The 13,773-nt window shown below is 41.5% G+C and overlaps 1 protein-coding gene across 5 annotated transcripts in view; it reads right to left on the bottom strand.

The window, feature by feature from the left end:
* Nucleotides 1–13,773, bottom strand: part of ncor1 (nuclear receptor corepressor 1) — a 51,262-nt gene that overhangs the window by 18,547 nt on the left and 18,942 nt on the right. For 4 of the 5 annotated variants that reach the window (XM_053442234.1, XM_053442233.1, XM_053442231.1 and 1 more), the window contains exons 15-19: nt 8,892–9,022; nt 7,959–8,254; nt 4,928–4,993; nt 2,458–2,594; nt 2,251–2,344 (exon numbers count right to left, since the gene is read on the bottom strand). In XM_053442234.1, coding sequence (XP_053298209.1) covers nt 2,251–2,344; nt 2,458–2,594; nt 4,928–4,993; nt 7,959–8,254; nt 8,892–9,022 — 724 coding nt within the window. The remainder of the gene's footprint in view (nt 1–2,250; nt 2,345–2,457; nt 2,595–4,927; nt 4,994–7,958; nt 8,255–8,891; nt 9,023–13,773) is intronic. The other variant, XM_053442232.1, reaches the window with a different exon arrangement.

Consider the following 13,773-nt stretch of genomic DNA (forward strand, 5'->3'; position numbering starts at 1 on the left):
ACAGACATATACACGTAATGATCAGTTCCTTCAGTTCACTTTAAGATGTTGCTTTGTACAGCGCAAATTAGGGCTGAACGATTAATTGCATTTGCGATAAAATCGCGATATGATAAAACGCGATTTTCTAATCGCAACATGCGCGATTAAAACGTGCGAAAGAGAGTAGGGCACTGGGCTGCTGTCCTCACCCGCAGCAAGAATGCCGCGGGACCACAAAACTCCTCTGATCAAGAAGATAACGAACCAAGCCTGCATCACCTACAGGGTCCTAAAGTCTTCGGACGTGGCGGACTCACAGAGCGAGCTCATCCCGCTGCTGACCGAGTTGCGGGCGGCGGACCTGAAAATCGCTCCCCGGAAAAGCAAGCCGTGCTCCGGGGCGGCGGGGCTCCAGAGCCCCCCGGTCACCTACATGCACATCTGCGAGACGGAGGTGTTCAGCATGGGGGTGTTCCTGCTGAGGCCCGGCGCCTCCATACCGCTGCACGACCACCCGGACATGAACGGGAATCTACGGAGCTGCTGATCCGCAAGCTGCCCTTCCAGCGCATCCAGCTGGCCCGCCGCATCCGCGGACACAGAGCTTAAACTGCTGCTGCTCCACTGACTATAACAACGCCGCATTCCAACACTTATAAAATACAATTAAATGTGGAAGTAATCCAAGTATTCACAATACGTATATAGAATATAGTATCCTTAACCAACACTGGAAATGTTACCGACTTGAGAGCAGTAAGACTATAATTTATAAAAATGTTTTTCTCGAGACGGTAAATTTTGCACACAGGTTATAAAAAGTGAATACCTTGTGTTTATACTTACAATGACTTTGATTAAATTACTTAAATGCACACTGATTTGTTGTTCTTGTTTCTGTAATGAGCCGTTAAATTAAAATGTGGGAAAGAATATTGTACAGTAAATGTATCTAATATTGTGTTGGTCATATTTAAATCATTCATTATGGTTTTTTTGGGGGGAAAAAGAAGATAAAATAAAAAAATCGCATATTAAATCGCAATCGCAATATTTGGAAAAAAAATCGCAATTAGATTATTTTCCCAAATCGTTCAGCCCTAGCGCAAATATGCCAAAGCCAAGACCAAGGCCTAAAAGATACAATATCGTGATACAAACTTAGAATTTGTTTTGTTTATCTCAAACTGAACACAGTTTCTCAAGCATGTCACTGAGCAAAGCACCTTTTCAGTCACATCGATCAATAATTAATATCCAAAATTCATACACCATGATGATAAAAACTGTATGAATCTACCTGCCTCTGTTGGTTTGCAACTGTTGTCATGGTGACAGTAGTCCAGATGATATGTCTATGCAAAAACCTTTGCAGATGAATTAAATGTATCAAACTTATATCAGAAATGCAGCATTACTAAACATGAAGCCGCTTGTGGCTTCATGTTTAAATATATAATGTGGGATCTGCAGGCTGCAGATCACCGAGGCCTGTACAGTGCAGTTTGGGCTTTTTGTGAGAAAAGAAGAAAGTCAAATAAACATGACAAAACCTTTGACCTCCTGTTGTTTCCACTGCTTTCTTGTGAACTGGGGGTTTTCTAAACCTGACCACTTTCCAGAATCTTTCAAATGAAGCATAACATGTTTATTTCTTTACTAACTAATAATATTCAGTGTTTATCCATATTTCTACAAATAGCTGTCTTTTTTTAATCCCTGCACCATGTAATGCCAGAAAACATGAGGACTTCTGGCAAGGAGTGAGGCGAGTAGACAGACAGGCTTACTGGATCAAACAAAAGAACTAGCACTTTGTGTTCAGAGAGCAGGATTTGTTGAGTCTTCAAAGCCAAGAACTCTTATGCAACAGGCATCTATGTAGGCAGCGTTGGTTCATATCTTATATTTCTTCCTCTCCCCCTTGCCTTTCATTCCTTATGTGACCCCCCCCCTCTCACATTAAAACTACAGTTAACAGACAGCAAGCACATTGCAATCAACTGAAATTATTTCATGACAATTGTGAGGCCTTTCAGATCAGGATTTACTGCTTTGCACTGTGGTGATGACACTACAATCTTTCTCTCTTTAATCTATTTACTAAATACTTGGTAGTATCAGGCACAAAAAGTCCAAGTATCTTTAACACTTGTACCTCAGATAAACAGGAAGAAAAGTCTAAAACAAATGTGTGTGAGCATGCTTGAGTATGCCTGTGTGTGCCTAACGATGAGCACATGCTTTCATATTATCCATCTCTCTGACCTTCACTGTCATCTGCGTTGTCCTCATCATCATCAGGTGATGCTGTGGCTAGACCTTCACCTTGAGACCTATCAGCACGAGCCCGCCTTGTATCCTGGGAAACACAGAAAAGTAGTATCTTTCTTGCGTTCATACATTACAGTTACTGAAACACGCAATGACAATGACAGATCAAGGGTAGAGAGCGTAAGATCACCAGAAGCTTACTTGTTTATGCTGCTGGAGCAGATTGTCCAGGTTGTGGCGTCTCTTGTAATTGAAGTAGAAGTTCTTGCACTGCGCCTCACTTTTGCTGCCCACCATTTTGGCAATGGCTGTCCAGTTTCGCCCATGCTCAACTAGCCCTGGTTGAGGACAAAGAGAGACAATGCAATATTCAAGATTTGCGCCCTTTTAATACTTGCCGAAACAAAAACTAGTAAGGCTCAAATGTATATAAACTAAGGCTATATTAAAGTTACGCTGTATGTATCGTAAAGGCACAGCTTAGTGGTATAACCAAGAAATCAAAACCTGATGTAACAACCCCGTTCAGACCTGGTATTAACATATGTCCTGAGTCATCTGATTAAAAGTGGTTAGTCCAGGTCTGAGTGCTCCCAAATACAACCTCGATGCGTCCTGAGATCCAATAACTCAAACCACATTAAATGGTCTGGGAAGCAAGTGGCCACGTTCTTTTTCACGGTGTGATAGTGACACAAGAAAAGACCCTTCCGACTGGGTAGTAACAGCCTAATTTGGTCTTTTTGTGATTATTTGCATATAGAGCAGGGAAGTGAGATTCTATTGCATTCAGCACGTATTTCAATATAAGTTGTTAACCCAGGGACTTATGGCTGATCACTTGTGATCAGATCTCTCAGAACGGATGTTAATACCATGTCTGAATAGGGTTGAATTCGACTTACACTGAAATTCAACAACACTCTCATATCCAATTGTTGCTTCATGTTGTGTCAGGGTGATAATTATGATCCACGCAGAGGATCTCAATGTATTCTTCATAGTCTTTCTTTACAATAGAATGCTGCTGCAGTTTTTCTTGTTGAGGGAAAACTTTGGAATTGCTGCAAAATTAAACTATACTCCTGTGGTCAATGTTGCCATGGCTTCTTTTTAGTCTTCCCCATCCTGATTACCACTGAGCTTAACACACAATCAGCTTAGATGGTCTAACTAAACTAGCTGCAGTTAACTGGCAGACAGCTGTTTACCTTTGACATAAGGGCAAATCTTCTCTAAATCCTGTAACCCCTGTGACCTCCCCTTCCTCCCAGCCTCACTGAGACAAGGGCTGGTGGTCGACAAATGACGAATCACCACAGAGCTCAGCACAAAGCCCCATTACTTTTCACTTCACTGAGAGAATGGGGGTATTGGGACTGTTAAGAGTGACTTGGGCCCTTTCAGAGTTGTTAAAACATGCAGATAAAAAAAAAAATTGAATCAGTATCGTGAATTTTATAACATAACATAACATTTTTCGCAAGTGAAATGTTCACACATTTAACGAATTCTGCCCATTTTTTTATTTCTGGATCTGCATAAACTTTTAGAGAAATAACAGTGCGATGGTGTTACCATGGCAACAACCTACCCACTGTTTTTGTGCAAACATCTTTGACTTAAGATTTTTGACTTGAGATCAAAATCTGAATTTTAAATTTTGCCTTGGTAGATTCTTGCATGTCAAGTATATCATAATTATTGTAAATGTTACAAGGAAAACTTCTCTTGTGTCATAAGATAGTTTAGCAACCCTGCAATAAAATATCGTCTTTATGAAGCTTATAACGTTACTGTTTTTCTAACAGAGGGGAGCTGGTGAGTTATGCTCATTCAGATCAACAGGTTGCAACTAAAACAAAGGGGGAACTGTATTCAATAATCAGGCAGGACCAGCCATACATGGCAGCATAGCATAGAACTGATTTCTGAACATGTGCAGTCATATGACTAGAGGAGGTTTCTTTTAGGTAGACTAATCCAGACACAGCTAGAATACAGGTCTGAATGCCTGAAGAGATCATAGCTGCAATATATTTCTGTAAAGGGGGAAGCAAATCTCCAAAACCCACCAAACGGTCTTAATTAATCCACATTAAATCCCCAGTGTATGGTTCTTGGCACTAAGGGAACCCTTCACAGAGCCAGTGAAAAATAGGGAGAGGGGGCACACACAAATGGCTTATGACCTGACTGCAGCAGTGCACTCTGAGAGCAGCATGTAACATTTTAAAGAATTTACGAGACCAAAGTGACTTTAACATTTTTCGACAGGATCTGACAAAGTGTTTGAATGTGAATAATAGATAGCGATCTCTGGAGAAGCCACAAAAAACCACTGATGCTTAATGGATGGCCTTAAAAGATCAATTCTGAGAATCCAGCAGAGCGGTGGAGCTAAGAGACATAGAAAAACCTTCATGGGTCTCTGACAGCTTCCAGTAAAGCAGCAGCAGCACAAGTTTATATTAATGCGAATGCATGTGCACGTTCATTTCTGCGTGCATGTTAGAAACAGGTAGGGGCGAGGCAATATCAGATTATCAGAGGAGGAAAAGAGAAAGACAGGAGGGGGGGAGACAAGCAAAGATCATAAAAAAGTAGAGGAGCAACACAAAAACACAAGGACAGAGAGATAAAGCCATAGAGAGATTAATTAAAGCGCTACCTTTTTTGGCGACCTCCATCTCCTCCTCGGTCCAGCGAGAAGTTTCTCCGGTTTCAGCAGCACCAGCTAAATCACAAAGAAGAGAAAAGAGAGTCCCATAAGCGCTGACAGGGAGAAGGACAGATAGAGAGCAACAGAGAAGGAGGGAGGGAGGGAGACAGACAGAGAGAGAGAGAGTGGCAGTCCTCTGTTCAGCCGTCTTCTTCTCATGGCCACTAATCTAATAATCTGTTTACATTCAGGGGCCGAGACCTGCTCCCCCACTTACGCTCATGCTCTAGCCCACTCTCACAATCTCTTTCTCTCCCGCTCTCTCTCTCTCTCTCTCTCTCTCTCTCTCTCTCCCCCTTCCCCTCAGCCCAGTACATAGGCTCCTCCTCTCTAATCCATGAGGGGAGGGCCTTGGTCAGCTGATGTAGCACCAGACAGTAGAGGAGTTAAGAGCCGTGCCGCCCTCTATGGGAAAAGGCCTTGGATGGAGACAAATAGTCAGATAGAAGAGCCAGCCCTCCCTCCCGCCCCTTCTACTGTGACACCGTGCATCTCATACACACTCCTCCTTCTTGCCCTGGTTAAACTACGCAGATCCACATCCCCCCACCCCCACAAAATTCACAAAAGTGCAAAGTTAGCGTGGAGGGGGCCTAGTGAACTCTAGCCTACTAACGCACTGAGACTGAGTAAACATTTGGACTAATATAGCAGCAGATGTACCCTTGACATTAACACGAGGCTTGCCCACCACCCACACTCACCTCGAAGATGAGATCAATTCTCATACCAAAGGTCCTCACAGTCTGTTACACTCTACTGGACTACGCTTCCGTCTCCAATAGCAAAACTAACATGTTCTCCCTGTGACAGCCTAGGCCCCATTGGGGTGGGCATTAATCTCTGGGCTAAGAAAACAGGCTGAGTGTCTGTCTATAGCATAACATTTGACCTAACGACAGTCACACAAAAGCCCAAAATGAATCAGCAGCTTCCTAAACTTTCCTGGCACCATTTGAACGGGGAAAGGCTGACAGATAGCTTCCCTTTAGTGTCTAGCCCACTTATTTCTAAGAAGTACCGTAGCTGGAGGGATTACAACATAGCAAGCAAACAGTTGACACAGTCCTGCGTAAAGCGTGATATGCCCAGAACAGAGCCAGAAAGGTCAGAGGGTTGACCGGATGGAAGGACATAATCAATCACATTATAGAGCTGACTTTGCATAACTTTAAGATTGCTGATTGAGGTAAAGCTCGACAGACGTCAGCAGTGGCAGGTGGCAAAGAAGCACAGCACAGTTATAAAACAGTCAATTAATGATTCAAATTAACGACACGCGGGCTTAACACACAGGGACTCGGATACCTGAAAACCTGAGCTAACACCGTCAGAGAGTGAGACTTCAAAGGGTGGAAGAGTACAAGTGCATGACTAAGTACCATGACAACAGCTAAACCAGAGCCGTGGATTGCCATGGTGATGGACAGACTACAAAGCCCTCCCTGAGTGGAGCACAGTGCAAGACAGAGTCTGTCTGACACCTCGCACTCAGAGTATGAACCTATTGAACCAACTGTCCGCTCTCAGGATAAAACGGATCGGTCAACTTCTCATTACAAAACGAAGAAACTGCAGCACTAAAGCCCGACATGTCTCTTAAAATAAGATATACTTTTATTATTATATCTTGCAAGTGTCTTTTCCATTCTTCCAAAGCATAACATAAGAAGAATACAGTCTGAAGTTTGTATGTTACATCGGTGACAACACCTAAATTATTCATCAGCGAGAAAAGAATATCTTTTCGCCCACTGTGACATTCATGAGGCTTAAAGGGATGTCTGACTGGACCGGGCTCACTTCTTTGTAACATTCTGTGTGCTTTATGATAACTTGTGAAAAATCTTTAGATGTATAAAACGGTATAAAAACTGCATTTGTGTGACCCCACTGAGATGTGATGTTCAAGTGAAAAAGACCACCTCAACTATATTCAATATTGAGATAACTGTGTATCTAGCTTTGGTCAGTCTCATGCTGCTGAATCATAAAACACAGTGTTCTTTTCTTCAAAAATGTATGATAAGTATTTTATGGTTTTATCTAGTCACATTATCACACATAGTTGTCACACCCCCCCCCCCCCCAACCCTAACCCTAACCCTAAAATATGATACATTTAAAAAGCTATAAATCCTGCTCTTTGTTCTCTCCTGTGTTTCTGCTCTTTTTGCGTACCCCCCGTAGCCCCGCCAACAGCCAATAACACACAAGTTAAGGATATCTGAATATTGTCATTTTCTAACGTGGATGTATAGGTGTGTTCGCTGTGTTCAGTTCACACCTAAGGTGAAAACACTTTCATTTTGTAGACAGCAAAATAACAAAAACTAGAAAACTCAAGGCCCTGCAGTCACATCATAACAAAAATAGTTTTCATGATGAAAGAAGTGTTGTTTGTATTTAATGAACAAAGTTGCTCTTCATTCATCAATAGACTTCACATGACAATATTCATAACTTGGAATATTTCTTTGAAAAACACTTGATTCTATTAATCAGTGACCCTAATGAACTGATGAAAAAATGTACATCAAACTTTACAACCATTTCAAAAGGTAGAAAGTTACCATTGTGTTGCCCACTTGTTGGTTTACAATGCAACTAAATGAATGAATTACGCCGTTTTTCCTCCGGTATGTGTGAAGCAAATTGAATGGTTGAAATGCGGAGAATCTAAACATGCTAATGATATGTGGCAGGTCAACATTGAAAATTGTAAAAGCTTTTATGGATTTATGCCTCCTGCTACAGTGCCTTGCTCAATCGTTTAACTGCTCCCCGGAGACCGCCTGGGTTCAAAGAGGCACTTGTTTATTTACATGATACTATCATATATATTATGTATATGAATGTACACGCATATATTTTGCATGTATCATTAAAATTGTGAACTCCCTCTCTGTGTCAGCATATTTGCTCCTGTGTAGTAACATATCTTCAACAACTTCCAGAGAGCATGCCCGAGATAATTCACCTTTATTAGCATCCATGGCAGACACTGGAGTTTTAGCACCCTCCTTCATGGCCCTCTGTGCTGGATCCGCTTTCGGGAGCTGTGGAGGATCTGGTAAGGCAGGCTCAGAGGAAGAGGGAGGTGCTTCCTCAGCCGCCACAGTTGCAGCCTCATTGGCCATGGAACGTGTGGTGACTGTCTGCCTTCCCTTACGACGGCCCTGGCTGTTGGCAGTCTTCCTGCCACGCGGCGTGTTTTGCTCCTTTCCGTCCTCGTCCTCCCCACCGTCACACTTGTCTTTGTCCTTGCCAATGTCCCTGTGGTTTTGGAGAAGGAGAGCACAGCGTTAGAGAGCATGGGTACGGCAAATATCCATTCCCTTCTGACTCAGCAACATGCCTTTTTTTTAAATCTGTTCTCCCCCCCCATGACTTAACGCAACAGGGAAAAAAAGGGTTTGTCAACACTCAAACTGAACAGACTTGTTAACAAGTTTCCAAGTTGCAAACTAGTAGCAGAACACCACAAAAGATACTGCTCTTCCACTTCAAAACATCTCTAGACCAAAAACCTGCATCACTCCACCAAATGCCTGGGGATGTAAAGTCTTATTATAATGGGCAACAAAAAAACTATTTATTTTATGATTAAAAAAAACAAGACCAGCTACATTAACTGTGAAGCCAGCTTTGTAAATTCTTCACTCTTGTACTCATTCATTTTAATTGTCAACAAGTTACATCCAAAATTGTTTCAGACAGCACAAGCTACAGTCATATCTCTTGTCCGTGGGTTGGAAGCATACTGTTCATATACACAATTGTAAGTCAAATAACTCCAACATTTCCTAAAATAATCCTAGTGTATGGAACTCAGTCTGACACTTTTTAACTTTACCTTCAGGGCCTGATGGGACCGGAATAACACAGAGACAGACAACTATTCCAAACTCACCTAGAATCCTCCTTTTCATCTTTCTCTTCCTCGTCCTTCTTTTCCTCGTCCTCTTTTTTCTCGGACCTCTCAGATTTTTCCTCTTCGGTTTTGTCGTCGGCCTTCTCTTCTTGTGAGGGACGCGTTATTTGCTGCGGAAAAAACATAATGGGAAATATTAGTTTTTTTCTCCTTGAAAAAGGTCAATGTGAATTGGAAAAAAAACAATACAAGACAGTGCTAGCTACTCTGTCCACACTGATATCAATATTTTAATTTATAACTGCCACACACACTCTATTTGCCCTGTGAGCCCAGAGGACCATGTTAAATTATACAACAAAATATGAGCCTGACCTGCCTAAAAATTCTGTTTGATAGCAACAGAATACAATTCAGGTGAATGGCAAAGCTGGATGCCATCATCTGATGATTGGAGTTTCATCTGATTATTTTTCTCAAAAAGTAGGGACAATAAGAATATGAGGCCTCTAGTTGCACACCCTGTGCAAACAGATGTAAGGCTACACCATGTTCGGATGATCTTCACATGGTCCACTATCTGAAAAATCATACAAAATGCAAACCCACCACATTGCAGATTCTGATCATTCTGCTTTGATTTTAAAACCATGAAATTTATACAGTGGCTGATTCTCATGCCTTATTTGTCTCAGTAAATCCCAGTAAGAGAGATGAAGGATTAAATACTATGAATTTTCTCCCAGACTCCAACGGATACAAATGTAGAAAGTCTTAAGCAGAAAATGAGAAGATCTTCGGATTTTAAAAATAAAAAAAAGGGTTGGAGGTTGAGTTCAAATCAATATCACTTTCTATAAAAGAAAAGTGAAAACTCCATTGAAAAACTTGATTTCAAAACACAGGTCCAACAGAGTGATGGAGGGCAGAGCAACATTCTTTATCATCACCGCTGGCGCGGCACACCACAGAATGCTTCCTCCTGCATGCTCCATGAAAGCGCTGTGCTGGAACAAGTCTGGCTATGCCAAGCCAAACATCCCATGCTGGTACCAGATGGGGTCAAGGAATGTGCTTCACTCAATGGCAAAGGCAAAAAGAAGTAGACTGAGGCAAAGAGAAGGAAGACAGGGCAACAACATTAAAAAAAAGATTAGTAAGCAGGGTTGTGGCTGGTCAATTTTTCAACAGCACGGCTCTACACATGAGGAGACTGGCGGCCAAAGCACACAATTAAGCCAAATGCAGAAAAGCCTGACACCTTTCTAGAAATAGTCACACTGATAAAATGATAACAGGTTATCAGAGTCAGATTTAGCTGATCAGACAGTAGCTTTTTTCATGCCTGTGTCTACTGACTTGCAGTAATTGCGCCGACCATCTCTAACCAGGAACAGCCAATAACCAGCAGAATTTTGCCTTCCAGGAGCGGAGCTACATGACGGGCAAAGGGAAATCTGCAATATTAAAAAGAAAACTCAATGTGATGCGCTATTAGATTTACGCTGTATACTTTATATAAGTCTGATCAAAGCCCCCCCTTCGTGCCCCTTGAATCAATTGTAAACAAAACTGTAAATTTGATAAGTAGTTGATGTCACTGCTATTATCTGTTTATTTGTCAAGACCGTTGCTTACATGATACGTTTGCTCTTACTTTATGCTGCAGTTTCAGTCACGCCAGAATTCTGAATATGATTGTGCTATCAAATGTGTTGACCTAATTCTAGTCCTGCAGAGTCAGAGCTCAGAGTGTAAATTGATGTATGCCGGACAGACATGACCACGTGAATTTAAATTCTTGACTCATGAATGTTTTGGCAAGAAACAATTCAGAGGCGTTTTTTGCAGCAGGGAAGTTTGTTTTTTGAGGCAGATTTATTCTCCCCATTCATGTCCTCCATTGAGATGCTGTTCTGGTTAGGTATGGGAGCGCTTGTGTTTGCTTTGGAGGTGGTCAGAGAGCCGTGGCATTCCTGCCTCTTCTCCCACATTGCGTAAAGAGCCTCTCCACACAGATGTCCTCCAAAAGTCAATGAGGCCCTGTGGTTCTGCGGTTCTGTGGGTTTCCAGCATTTTAAATGAAGCTCTCTCCTGACCTGGCTTGAATACTTTGAGCTTTAATTTCTCTGCTCTTTTGCTGATTCACAATCACAAGTCCTGTTTGATTTAGGAAATAATGGAGCCACAAGTCAATCTTCCCTTTCCTACCACAGAATTTTGGCCACCAGAGGAATCTCTCCCTTTTGTTTCAAGCTGTTGCAATGCATTAATAGGAACTAAAAGAAATATGTATTTGATGCTGATAATTATAAAGCATCGCCTCCATCCTTGCAAATCATTACAGTAATTGTCATCAATTAACTTTTCTAGTTAAATGAGGAAAGTGGAAAAGAATAAGAACTGGTCAGCCTTTATAGAAACCCAATCAATAGGCACAGACATGAGCAAAGAGTTTCCCATATTTTCTCAAGCTGAACGTGTGATAGAATTTATACTATTTTCAAATGTACCGATATAAACACATTAGGCTAAAGCATAGGGAATTAGGTAAACAGGTAGACAGCCAGGAGACAAATAACAATTATTTGACAACATTTCTGTCTGCTCTTATTTTTTACATTTTAAGAAGGGTCTATTTCACCAGAGTGCTAACCTTCCAAAGTCAAATCAGTTCTTGAGTGGGAAAAGATGGCTCAATGTCAGAGCATAAGAAGCTTGTAGAATATAATCATCAAAATGTCATGGCTGATGTGTTTCACCAACAGGCATCAGCATTTAAAGTGTTGACAACAAGGTGCTTGTATACAGGACAATCAGGTCAATTAGTTGATTAAATGGGTGTACAGAAGACCACTCCCTGTCCTTTGTGGCTTCTTAAGAAAGTAAACTCCCCCAAAACATCATCAGAATTGAGCGTTGTCATATTTTTCATTATTTAATGTGTAAACTCTTCTAATTCCAACTAGCAAATTACTACCTTTTGAATCCATGCTGGCATATTACCACAAACACATGCTCTGCACAATTCTCAGTGTCTTCTGATGAATGTGCTGTGTCAGAGAACAGCACCTGGCCTGAAGCGTAGGTGTATCGTTTAGTGTTTCAGATGAGATCAAACTTAATGGATGGTTGTGGTAAAACTGGATTTCACCTCGTTGGATAATGGAAGCTGTAATTTCTGCCCAACCCTCCTCTCACAGTGTGCAGTCCTTGTTTCACCTGTTTTTGGTTCTTCAGACAATGGCGGATGAACACTGGCCCCATTAAAATACATCAGAGAAGATATGTGATATGCACATATGCAATCAAAGAGTTAATTTGTTTAAGAAAGAATATACATATTAAATATTCTAAAAACTGAACCTAACCTCATCAATAAATTGTGATTTAAGAGCATTGCCAAATAATGCTGTGGGAAGTGCACAACAGTGGAGCTCTAGAAGGTCACTAAAATAATTATAAAGTGACAGCATCATGTTATAATCACTGAGGGAACACACCTCCCTTTGCTTTAATGTAGATACAGATTACACAGTGATAAACCATTATCAATGCCATAAAAGAGAGTATCATGTAGACACACTTCATTATAACTGGTCCTAATAAAATTTCAATATAAACAGTCAAATGCAAACAAAATGAAAGCAGCATAAAAAAAATACTAATACGTTAAAATGGTCCTTGACTGCAAAAACCTTTTAGTTGAGAAAATGTTTAAAGTGAGGACCTAATAGCTAACATAAATAAAGAGATGCTGTGTTTCTGTCAGACCAGTCCAGCATGAACAGGATGACCCTCAGACAGAAAGAGATACTTCTACTTAACATTAACCAGTGAAATGGTTGCAGACATGGTGGGGGGTGCAGCCTGTACTGGCTTCCACAATAGTGTTTGTTTTGAGTGTGGAAGTGATTTTAGTTTGCTTTTATTTTAAATATTCATTTAATTTCATGTCAGTTAAGTTGAGCTGCCATGTTGGAAATACACCTGAAGCACATCTACTCAAGAAATGTAGAATATATAATGTCAAAGTGTCTAACGTCAAATAAGCTCTGTTAAGTAGAATTTTACATGAAGGTTCGCTCACACCCCAGAGCATAAACACAAAAGCACATGCATGACCACGCTTCCATGGCTTGACAGTTAAATTAAAGACCATGTCTGCACATGTCCTCGAAAAAAAACTACCTTAAAATAGCCGAGGGTGACCGCATGCAAGCCTGAAGTAAACATGCGGGCTAAGAAACAACCTGCACATCAGCAGAAAATATGACGATAAACCAAAAAATGACAAAACAACAAAAGTGTTGCATCAAGTAAAAATAATTTGGTTTCATATCTAGTCACATACCTGTAAGCTCATTTGCTGCTCATAACACCCCCTTGCTCTGCTGTGAGCCACAGCTTACTGGTTTAGCAAAAGTGAGTTTACCCTCCAGTAGTTCCATAGCGCTGGTAACGATAGCAGTAGAGGGGCAGGACAGCACCATAGCAGAGCTCCTTAGAAGGGCTGCCGGGCCACGGCACCGCAGCACATATTCCAGGAAAGCGTGTCATCAGGCCGCTTAAGCCGCCCAAAGAATTGTCCATCTCACATGCACACACTAATCTATGCAGGGTCACTCAAGGTAATCCCTGCCGTGCACTCCTCTTTGATTGGCACTCACAGCAGCACAGTGAGTTTTTTGGACCCGTCAGATGGCTGGGCTGTACCAACCTCGCCGTTTCAGAGGGGTGACTTTTTCTCTCTTTCGCTCTCTCTTTTGCTCTCTCTTTCTCTCTCTCAAAAGGAACAGAAGAAAGAGGAAGTGGAAAAGAAAAAAAACAACAGCACATACTCCACCAGATAAGCTGCCAGCGCTGACTCTGTCTAGCTGAGGGTTTTTTCGTTTCACTCGCTCACCCTACATTCCTTTGC

The sequence above is a fragment of the Pleuronectes platessa genome, chromosome 15 (genome assembly GCF_947347685.1).
Source record: "Pleuronectes platessa chromosome 15, fPlePla1.1, whole genome shotgun sequence".
NCBI lineage: Eukaryota > Metazoa > Chordata > Actinopteri > Pleuronectiformes > Pleuronectidae > Pleuronectes > Pleuronectes platessa.